Source organism: Mauremys reevesii, linkage group 4 (genome assembly GCF_016161935.1).
Source record: "Mauremys reevesii isolate NIE-2019 linkage group 4, ASM1616193v1, whole genome shotgun sequence".
NCBI lineage: Eukaryota > Metazoa > Chordata > Testudines > Geoemydidae > Mauremys > Mauremys reevesii.
The window spans coordinates 94,800,619-94,812,480 of NC_052626.1; the positions used below are offsets into that span (position 1 = coordinate 94,800,619).

The window sequence follows — 11,862 nt, forward strand, 5'->3', positions numbered from 1 at the left end:
TCAAGGGGGAACAGACTAGGTAATGAACTTACACTGGTCAGGTTTCTGACCAGTACAAGATGGTACAGTTCTGGGGTGCAAGACTGGGGAGCTGGAGAGAACTGACTGGAGCCTCACTACTGTTGGTTCATGAGTGGCTGGGAGAAGCATTCATGTTATTCAGTTCGGTATGTCTCTGCCTGTGGATGTCTGTATAAGTGCAGTACCTGCCACAGGTTTGTAACTTGGCAATAGGGTCAGTGTGAGAGGCAGCCCAGGTCAGTTTTCATACCTTCTTTTCTTGCCAATCCATATTTTCCGCCATAATGTATTAACATTATATAAGGAATTATGGATACTCACCAATTTTACACTTTAAAGTCTATGACCAAACAAAGGAAGAGATACACGTTCTCCCCTAGATAGGAGGGAGACCGCTACCTACCTGTCTCCTCTGTAAATTAAGCATGATAGAATCCAAACAATGAAAGCCCCATTTACTTATGAAGTAGCAGTGGGAAGGGAAGTCCTCAGAAAGAGAACAGAAGCATGAGGTCATCCAAAGATTTAAGGAGAGAGTCAAAAACATCATGGCATCTATCACTGCACGGACACATGGAGCCAGAGCTCTTGCAAGCTGAGAAAGATAGGTCCTTCAACCAACAGTGTTGAAGTCTCTGGGGACTGCATATAGGTGAGAAACCCACAGACAAAGATCTTTCACCAACAAAGTCAATGGAAACCAGCACGTGACAGAGAAACTCAGCCATGGCAGGAAAGAAAGAGATTGGTAAGACATCTACCTTGAATCAAGTGTCGCTTGTTGAGTTAAGCCTAAGGGCTTGTCAATACATAAAACGCTACAGTGGCACATTTGCACCACTGTAGAGCTTCAGTAGAGACACTACCTAGGCCAACCTGAGGGATTCACCATCATCATAGGTAATCCACCTCTCCAAGAGGCGGGAACTAGGTTGACAGAAAAATTCTTCCATCAACTACACTGGGATTTAGGTTACCTTAACTATGCCACTCAAGGATGTGAATTTTTCATGCCCTGACCAGCATAGTAAACTAATCTCATTTTCTAGCTTAGACCAGGCCTTAGCCACTAGAAAGCATATTTTACTTTTATTTGCTTATAACTATTTTCTTTATCCCTTGTACTTAAAGTAATTTAAAACCTCTTTTTATTAATACACTTGTTTTACTTTCAGTCTAAGCCAACCAACCCAGTGATGTGTTGGAACTGAAGTGATTGTTAACTCCAGTTAAAGCAACAAGCAGCTGTTCTTTTGTCTCTTTAAAAGGAGCAAAGAACCTTAGTCTTCCCTGAGCATCCCAGGAGAGGGATGGACACTGCAGGGCAAATGATTTGGGGGAAATTCAGGACTGGGGGTGTCTTGGGGTCACCCTACAAATAGTAACCAAGGCTGGTGGAGACCAGGGCAAGGCTAATGTGTCACAGGCAAGCTGCTGGGGTCACAGTGCTGAATCAGGACTGCAAAGCACACAGACATTCAGGAAACTGCAGCACACTTGTCTGCTGGCTGTCTAGGCTGTGAGTCACAGCAGCAGAGCATCTAAGGTACCCAGGCTTACAGGGCAGGTGGGGACAACCTCTCACTAGTCTGGAATGCACTCAAGAACATGAAACCAGCCATTGGGTGAGCAAGAAGGATAAAAATTCTGGCTTTGCTGAGGATAAAGTGTAGCTCAGAACATCGTACTAATTGTATTGCAACCCAAAATATTGTGGTCTACCCCAGCAGTCTCAGTTACACTCATACAAACAGGCTTAAAAAGATGAAACCTGGCAGTTTCTCCCCAAGAGAGTCATGGGAAGTATGAGCAATAGCCAATCACTGCTCTTTCAGAAGCTGTCCGAGGAATTAACAGAACCAAAATACAGTAACCTCTTCGACCCATGTCATACATAGCAACACACACTCACTATTGTCCAATATAGATATATATTGATTATATGACTGATTTCGTTTCCCTAATTAGCACTCTGAAATCTGGTAGGTTCTTGTCCCAAGATCAGGCCTAGCATTATCAGAATTACTGTTGGGAGCCCCAGTGTGCACACCAATGACAACACTCACATCTAGGGAAAACCTTCTGTAACTAATAGTTTTATTAACACATTTAGCAAAGTTACAAACATTCCAACCCAGTAAGGTAGGTAAAGATAGCACAGAATGATCTGAGCATCTATATACTTACAGAGCAACCAGAAGTTTTAGATATCTTCATCTTCCCCCTCACCATCATCATTAGTCATCATTCTGGCATCTCCCAGGGTACACTGGCCAGGATACAGCTTTTATGGTGTGTTATACTGTTGCCATTATGCCTAATGCATATGCAGTAGGGATATCAGCCCCTTTACCTTATTTGTAGTTCACCTGTCTCCCATCAGTTATTAATCCTTTTACCTCAAGCTTATTAACATGGATACCCATTAGTTACTATGGCATTCTTGTATTCAGACATCTGCTAATGTTCCAAGATGGTATGAAGTAACATCTTGTAGTTACCTGTCAGCAGTTAAGTCATTATAGAATTCTATCTTGTAATATCTTAAAATCTAGGGTTACTCTTGGGGCTTGGCTATACTTGCAAGTTAGAGCAAGTTACAGCCCCAGGTGCCCTAACTCCAAACCCAGTCACACTGGCAAGACACCTAGAGCGCTTGGACTCTGCAGCTGGAGCGCTCCTGGTAATCCACCTCCACAAGAAGCATAACGCTTGCTACACCTTGGCTGAAACGCCCGGGCGTCAGTGTGAATGAGGTGTTGCATTACTGCGCTGTGACCGGCCTCTGGAAATGTCCCATAATCCCGTTAAGTCAAGTGGTCACTCTTCTCATTGTTTTGAACTTGGAGCTTTGAAAGGGGATATCCGCATTCCTACAGCCATTTCCGACTCCGGCATGCTTATCTGCTCTGGAACAAAACAACCATTACTGTGGAATGCCGCTTGCTGTGAGCATGTGAGAGAGAGGCGATAGGGAGGGGGGGGGTGTCTGCTGCTGTTTGAACTTATAAGACAGCATGCTGACACTCAGCACCCCAAAAACCCCTCTCTCCCCCAAATACACACAACACACTCCCTGTCACACTGCTCCCCACCTCACCCATTTGAAAAGCACATTGCAGCCACTTGAACGCTGGGATAGCTACCACAATGCACTGCTCTCTGTGGCATTGCAAGAGCTGCTAATATGGCCACACCAGTGTGCTTGAATCTGACAACGTGAACACACTGCAGCGCTTTCCCTTCTGCGCTCTCCGAGGGCTGCTTTAACTCGCAGCGCTCTACATCTGCAAGTATAGCCATGCCCTTGGTTAGCTTATGCTTTTGGGACCTTATGCCTTGATTAATTTAACTAAGCTAGGCCTTGAAGCTAGTAAGCTCATTGCATTATTGCCTTACTTTATACCTATGCCTCACCTAGCAAATATCTATACCTATAGGGTACCTCAGGGAGGGCAAACTTTTTGGCCTGAGTGCCACATCGGGTTTTGTAAATTGTATGAAGGGCTGGTTATGGGAAGGGGTCGTGGCCCCCACCTCCTATCTGCCCCCTCTCCCAGAACTCCTGCCCCATCCAACCCCGCCCTGTTCCCTGACAGCTCCTCTGGGATCCATGCCCCATCCACACACCCTGCTCCCTGTCCCCAGACTGCCCCTGGACCCCCGTTGCCTCATCCAACCCATCTTCTCATTCCTGATGGGACCCTGCCCCATCCAACCACCCCTTCTACCTGTTCCCTGACTGCCCCCAGAACCCTTGCCCCTGACTGCCCCCTGCCACCCCATCCAACCCCCTCTCCTTCCTGACTGCCCCCAGGACTCCTGCCCCCATTCAACCCCCTGGTTCCCCCCCCGACCACCATCCACACCCCCACCCTCCGACCACCACTCCGACCCCCCTTGCTCCGTGCCCCCTTTCCACACTGCCTGGAGCACCAGTGGCTGGCGGTGCAAGGCCACACTGCCACGCAGCACAGAGCACCAGATCAGGCCAGGCTCTGCAGCTGCGCTGCCCCAGGAGCTCGCCACCCAGAGCAGTGTGCTGGCAGCGGCGTGAGCAAGCTGAGGCTGCGGAACAGTGGGCGGGGGGGGTGTGGAAGCCTCCCAGGCCAGGAGCTCGGGGGCCGGGCAGGCCGGTCCCGCAGGCCGGATGTGGCCCGCGGGCCATAGTTTGCCCACCCCTGGGCTACACAGTCAACAATATCAGACTGCTGAAAAATCTAATAAACCCAACATAATCATCTGACCATTGTTCAATCCAAAGATGAGATAATAAGACAGAAGACTCTATGCACTCTCCATATCAACATGAAATAGTTTGATTATGCTAAATACTTAGACTGGATATTGGCATTTAAAACTAAAAGCACCATGCTTTCAACTTTTAGTCTGTCATTGGTGTACTGGCATTTTCCCCTGGTAATTTTCGGGATGGCTTCCTCAAGAAATGTCAGAACAGCAGACACATGAAGAAAGCAATTGATGACTGGTGTCCTTCACATGTTAAAACATACTACGGATATGCTTGTTGTAAACCTAACAAAAAATAAGCGAGTTATGGATTTAACAAGGACCACATAGCCAGGGATTAAGAGAGCAATTCTAATCTAAAGAGTGACTGAAGATGGTACTGTTTTACTCAACAGATCTGATCCCTGTGTTCAGAGTCAAACATGCTTACCTTGGCAATTAATGTAAGCTTTTTATTTTATTTTATTACACCTTAGTTAACAGTAAAATTTGATTTCTACATATGAATAGATGGATTAGATGCAAGTGAATCCCTACGTAAGCCTACAGAATTTATTACTGTTGCTGCATGAGAACAAAAACAGTCTCATTCTTAGATTTTAAAAAAAAGTCTATCAGCCTATGATCTTTCTACTTGTAAACTGAGGATACTTGAGATAGAGTAAGTAGACAAGAATAGAACCTCATAAGGCCACTTTTAGAGTGTTATATTTCACAGTCAAATCATACTTGACTTCATTGTGCAGTCTCCGGAATCATACAATTCTCAGACTTCCACCATACATCACTCAAGCAGGAAGAGACAAACTGCAGGCCAAACAACCAAGTCCCAGATGAGCAAGGCAGAGACCTATCACAAGTAAAATTAATGAAGATCTGGACCAGGAACATGATACCTCAGTATCCCCAGGGGCATAAGGTGCGTGGGGACAGATTGGCCTACAAAGGCAACCACTTTATCATGAAGGGGAACTGGTGATAGGAGGTTTAGCACTTACATCCACCTCCTAAGTCAGCAGCTGACACTCAACAGCTCCTACCTCCTCTTAGTGCTGCAGGGACAAGAACTGCAGTCCCAGGAAGGAGATGGAGTCTATTTGAGCAGCAGTTGCTATAGAGGAGAACTAACTCCTTTCAAGTGCAGGTCTTCATCCACCAATAAAAGGAAATTGAGTGGGGGAAGTGTTGGTGATGAACTGGTGGTGAAGAATTGCAAAAAAAAAAACTGTAAGAGGAACAGAATGGGGAAGGGGAAGGAGGAGAGGGTAAGATTTTAGAATCCCCCTTATTCAAAATTGTGGAGGCGAATCCTCCCTCCAGAAAGGCAGATTCCTGATTACAGCCAGAGGAAACAAAATCAATTATGTTGATGTTGACCATGCAATCAGCCCAATTAAGCAGCAAGCCATGTTTAGCAGGGTGCGATTAGGTACAGTATCAGAGGGGTAGTCGTGTTAGTCTGGTTCTGTAGAAGCAGCAAAGAATCCTGTGGCACCTTATAGACTAACAGACGTTTTGCAGCATGAGCTTTCGTGGGTGAAAGTAGTTTTAGGTACAGTAGTTTTTCCAAGCAAGCTACAGAACATGTCTTCCCCCCGAAATCCTGTTAGGAATGCAGACAGTTCAAGAAGTTCTGCCATTACACTCAGATAACTTCATTATTCATTCTAAACAGCCACTATTAGTCTATTAATTTGTATTTGAAATCCATGTGAGGGGGTATACAAACCCCACACCAGGATGGGGTAAGAATCTGCTTTGGGCTACAGATGGCCCACCCCACCACATCTGCACATCATGTAAGGGCTGAAGGAGTTAAAAGGAGGGACCTCCACACAGATGGGGGAAACCCTGGGCAGAAAATAGGCTGTTGAGCTCACCAGAGAGATCTGTCAGCCAACATAGCCTCTACCCCTGAAGAAAGGAGAACACAGATCCTCTGGGCTAAGAGGGAGAAAGACAGTTATACTGGAGACCCAGTGAACCCTGGAGCGTACTGTGATACTTCCAAGGCTCTCTGAAGTCAAAGAGACCAATATCCTTACTGAAGCTGCCTACAGGTTCTCATTTTTCTTTTATGCTTTTATTTAGCCTCATTTGCCGACTCTGGACTGGCTTGTTTGTTTCACCTGGGACCCTGGAAGGGGAAGAAACATTCAAAAAACCTTGAGCAGAGGGCAGTATGACAGCCCCTCTAGACTGACACATTCTACAGCATCCACAAGGGTGAGGATGCATGTGCACTCCCTATGTAACCCCTAAAGGGGAGTTATGCCAAGGTCAGATTCATGACAACGCAGTTATTACATTTATGTTTAAGCAAAGATTCATTAAAACCATCTCTGCAGTTTCCATTAAATTTACTTACTATTTTCATAGTTTTGAAGCTGGTAAGACCACACCACCCTTTTAAAGCATATATTCACCTTTTCAGTAAGAATGTGATGGTTCATTTAATTGTCCCACAAAAAGTTACAGCATAAAAATATTCAGGTTGCAAGTGAACAAGTTATATAAAATATATGAACCCCTTCTCTGACTCACCATCCTCCCAAAAATATTAGATTGCTTTTCCCTTTGACAGAGTCATGCAGAACCAGTGCAAGCACGTTGCTGGGGTCTCCAACCCAAAGACCCACCTCTAACAATTAGATCCATTACTTAGAAAATGATGCCCCCTCCCAAAAAAGAACTATTATTAATGTAATATTTGTATATGAGTGGTATCACTCCTGAATTGAACAGCTACAACTTTTACTGTGGCACTGGATTTTTTGTAACCTTACCTTCAGGTATTGTTTGCCTGAGATAATACTTCCTCAAAACTTGCTTCTGAAGTATTAGAGATGACACTAGAGCAAAAACTGACAACCTATTCTCCTTAAATAGTATCTGCATGTCTTGGTGGCATAAACAGGACACTAACCACTAAAGTCTAACCAACCACTAGCAAGTAGGAAACATTCACTAGTAGGAATGGGCCCCCTAAAGCATCTTTCTGCATAATTTGGACTATATTAAAAATAAAATTTATAGCCTTCGTGATTATGAAGATACACTGCATTCACATTTGGAAGACTAAGTGATACAGTACTGCTTTTCTTTGCTCACAGACAAGTCCTGTTCTGCTGCTGCTACTCAGGTAGCTTTTCCAAGCAGCTTCAGAATCAAACAAACAATACTAGTAAATGGCACAGCTGCTACCCAGAGCCAGGGAAAAGCTGTGAAACTGACAGTGTCAGTTTCACACTTCAGATGCTCAGAAAGGCTATTAAACTACAGCAGAATCAAGAACTAGAATTATTCACAGAGAAGCCTAAAAAACCAGAGTCTGAAAAACAGCAAATGAAAGAGCGCCCTCTGCTTACACCAGCCAAGAGACTGGATAGACATGCCCTCTCTACAGCTATGAAGCTCTGTAGTGGGAGAGCAACAGAGAGCTCCTTCGCCTTTTCAGGAGACAGAGGTAAATGGTGGTACCTCAAGTTTACAAGACATGCATCAGCCTCTGCTTACCAAAGATAACAGGTGTTACCATCTTAGGGCTTGAAAAATTTACGAACATGTCCAGAAAACCAAACCCATTACTGTCCCACAACATTCAAGTCTCCTCACCACTCCCCAATACTAAATGACTAGAACTGAGATAGGAAGGTTTTTCCATCTTTAGAGAAAATTATTTTAAATTTAAACAGCTACAATGTGTTCCAATATCACAAAGTTATGCCTATACTTACCTTGAAGTATCACTTATGACAATTAAGTATTAGAATAATAAAAATCAACTGTTTGACATCTGTTCTTTTCAAAGTAATGCTAAAAACATATACATTTTCTCCCTAATGCCTCAATCTGGCTCTAACCTAAAAAACAAAACCAAAAAATTATCCATCACTGGAAAATCAGTTTCTCCTATGTGTACAAAAGCTTTTCAAGGGGAAAAAAGTGGTATATGTCAAAGCCCCATTAAAGACCAAACAAACATAAGAAGAAATTGTAACAAGGTTTCTCACTCTTAAAGCTCATGACCAGATATTGCAATACACAGAGTAACACTGCACATTACTTTAGCCCCCTGCATTCATAGTTCAGACACAATATGGATGGCAGAGATTAATGAAACAAAGCACTGATTAAGATTACATTTTATGCCAGAATCTCTTATTTTAATAGTTACTATTAACATGCTTAAGAATGCATACATATATGAACCTTTCACCAAAGCATTTCATGCTGCTCAGGTTTCAGAAAGATTTTGTTTCACCAATTTCATGCTAGCTTACTATGACTATGAGTTCACCATTAACTTCTAATGTATTAGGGGATTCACACTAAGTGCAATTAAAAAACCTCTCCAAAAGGTACCTATTGCACAAAGGCAACTAGGCTTTAAAATGTTGTACATAATAGGTGCCAGCACTTTCGTCAAGCCTCAGGCCACATCTACATTATGGGCACTACAGCAGCATAGCTATGGCACCATAGCTATGCCATTGTACTCTGGAGTGTAGACACAGACTACAGCAACAGAAAGGGATTTTCTGTCACTGTAGAAACTCCACCTTCTTGAGTCAAACATTCTTCTGTCAACCTAGCTACATTTATGCTGAGGGCTAAATCGGCACAACTACGGCACTCAGGGGTGTGTAATTTTCACATCTGATTGCAATAGCTATGTTGACCTAAATTTTAATTTGTCCAAAGACAGTTGGACAAATTAATGAGTGAAACTTTATGGGAGGGCTGCTTGTGATGGAAGGAGGTAATGCTCAGCAGCCCTGAGGGTCACTTCTGATTTATGTCTTAAGATCCTAGAAGCTCATGTCCCCCAAAATATTCTATGGGGAAGGTTTGATCATCTTCCTCTGATGCATCAGAGATAGCCACGACTCAAGATGGGAAATTGAACAAGGACAGCCAGGGCTCTGAAGTAGCACCAAACATTCTCTGTCTTGGGTGCTTGGCTGTCTGGGTCTTACTCACATGTTCATGGTCTAACTCATCACAATATGCAAGGTCAGGAAGGAATTTTTTTCCAGGTCAAACTGGCAGTGACTTTGGGGTTTTTTGCCTTCCTTTGCAGTGTGTGGGTTCTGCACCACTTGCCAGTATTATCTAGGTATCTCTCATTTAATTATTTCCCTATCGTTGTGGGGCCTTGAGCACCAATGCACCTTGGTCCCTCCTATTCTCTGCCTGTGGCATGTAATAGTTTAGTCCTCTGTGGGCTGTAATACCTTGATTTAGTTTCAATTGTTGGAATTGGCATGTGGGTGCTGGTGGCTATGATATCTAGGTGGTCAGCCTTAGTATCTAGCCTTAAACTGTATGACCAGACCTCAGGCAAGAAAGTCTCCCTTTGTTTCCACTCAGCAAGAGCTGTCAATACAACACTTCAGAGTTCCACCTCCATCAGCTCCTGGCCTATGGCAACCTAAAGCCCTGGGGCATCAGAGCAATTATAACCCCATCTATGCCTTTCCCCACTCATGTGGAAGCACTGGACAGAAAAATCTTCAGATGAAGAAGTGGTCAGTTTTAATCCCCATCCTCTCATAGACTCTTGGATTGCAGGAAGTGAGGTTGTGTCCCCTTCATTGAATGCTACTCTCTGCTTCCCATCCAGTAGCTACTACTTCTAGCAGCTTCCCTTCCCTCATAGCTGTTTTAATGCTGCTATGACAAGAGCAGCAAGCTACACTGGAGGGGGGAGAGACAGAATGCCTCTGAGAAGTGGTTGCCAGGCAGGGTGCAGAGAGCTGCTTTGTAGGGAAGGACAGTGCTTTACTCCATGCAAAGAGGCCCAACCAATAAGAAAACACTCGTAAGAGAAAAAGTAGGAAGTATATGATGATGAACTAACGGTAGAGTGCGTGTGTTGCTCTCTCTGCAATACCCCTCTTCATATACAAGACTACCAGGAGGAGGTATGGGGGAAAAAATCCCCCTTCCAAAAGAGACTGAAGTCCAAGAAATACACAAGCTAAGAGAAATCATTTAACAGCAGGCATGTAGTCCTACATATGCAAATGCAGCAGCATTATAGTGTCACATTATAGGGAACAGAGCCATCAATCCACATAGCACAAAAAAGTTTATACCTAAAACAAGATAGTTAACGTTTAGGACGAACACACCCATGGCATCATGAGGAATGCATCTACAAAGCTCATACAATTTGAGGAGGAATCTGTGTTGATCCCCCTGCTGTCAGACTGGAAACCCCAGTACTGCCCCTATACCTGAGATAGCCTCAGCCCCTGTTACTCCTTGGCAATGCTGCCCCCCCTCCCGTGCTCCCCCAGCGCCAGAAGCGCCTCCCCCACCTGCCCAGAACACCCACCCGAGTAGTCCCCGCACCTCCCACCGCGGCACCCAGCCCCAACACCCCCTGACACCGCCCCCAACCGCCCTGCCCGGAGACAGCCCCCTCCCCCCGCAGCGGGGGAGGGGGGACTCAGCGCTTCCGCCCCCACAGGGGGCCCCCCGCCCGCCCAGGCCCGCTCACGGGCGGCGCCCCGTACCGTTGTGCTGCCGCTAGCCCCGCTGAGCCTGAACGTCCCCCGCGTCGGATGCTCCCAGCGGCAGCCGGCTACTTCCAGCCCCGCCCGTCGCTTCTCACCCTGCCGCCCCGGCTGCCTGCTTCCCAGAAACCCAACAGGACCTGGAACAACCGCTGTCATTGGCCGCTGCGCGGCACGTGCTATCCACCTTCCTATTGGCTCCCGCGCACGCCACTCTCCGAGCGAAAAGCGACGCTGATTGGTAGATTCTCGGAGCCATCGGTAGCGAGACACCTGCCCGCGGGCTGAGGTCGGACAGAAGCCAATAGAGGGGGGCCCGGCGGAGGCGTCGTTGGTTGGCCGGTAGCGGGCGCGTGACGCGCCCTTGCGGGGCCCCTATAAGCGGCTGGGCCGAAGTTCCCCGGCCCGTCGGTGCTTCGCTGGTGGGAGGGCGCCCGCCGCTGGGCCAGGCGGTACCGCTCCCCCAGCCCCCCCCCCGTTCCGCATTGCGCCCCGTCCCGCCACAGAGCCACAACATGCCGCAAAACCTCATGGCCCAGCCACACGCAACTGACCAGTCCCCTCACTAGCCACGCTGCCGACCCCACCTCACACCATGGCCCTGCCATCGTTACCACAGCCCCAAATGCCCCTCGCTACAACTCATACCCAGCCCGGCTCCCTGCCATTGCACACAATCCTCCCGCCTGCACTGTGTCCTCAAGCACCACCCCATCCACACCAGAGCCAGTCGCACCAGCCTACCCTGCCAGCCAGGGGCGGCTCTAGACCCCAGCGCACCGGGCAGGGCGCCGGCGGCGCCTCGGGGGGCGCATTTGGCTCCTCTGAGCCTCGCCCCCATGCTCGCCGGGGTCCACCGGAGCCCGAACCTGCGGGCGACACCGCGCAGGCATGCGCTTCCGCGCCGCCCGCCGCCCGGCTCCGCGCCGCCGCGCAGGGCAGCAGGTCCGCTGGCTCGCTCGTCCCTCCCGTGGGCGTGGCTGCCGCGCAGCCCGGCCGGGCAGCGAGCGGACCGGCGCGGAGGGACCAGGAAGACCGCCGCCGACGGGAGGGCCGCCGCTTGGGG

General features: G+C 47.3%; 1 protein-coding gene across 10 annotated transcripts in view; it reads right to left on the reverse strand.

Annotated features, from left to right (window-relative positions):
• Positions 1 to 11,010, reverse strand: part of FAR1 (fatty acyl-CoA reductase 1) — an 81,254-nt gene extending 70,244 nt beyond the window's left edge. For 2 of the 10 annotated variants that reach the window (XM_039535895.1, XM_039535894.1), the window contains exon 1: positions 10,797 to 10,959. In XM_039535895.1, the coding sequence (XP_039391829.1) occupies positions 10,797 to 10,955 (159 nt within the window). In that variant the 5' untranslated portion in view covers positions 10,956 to 10,959. Of the gene's footprint in view, positions 1 to 10,796 lie in introns of all 10 variants that reach the window. The other 8 variants (XM_039535897.1, XM_039535896.1, XM_039535903.1 and 5 more) reach the window with 5 other exon arrangements.
• Positions 11,011 to 11,862: the final 852 nt, after the last annotated feature.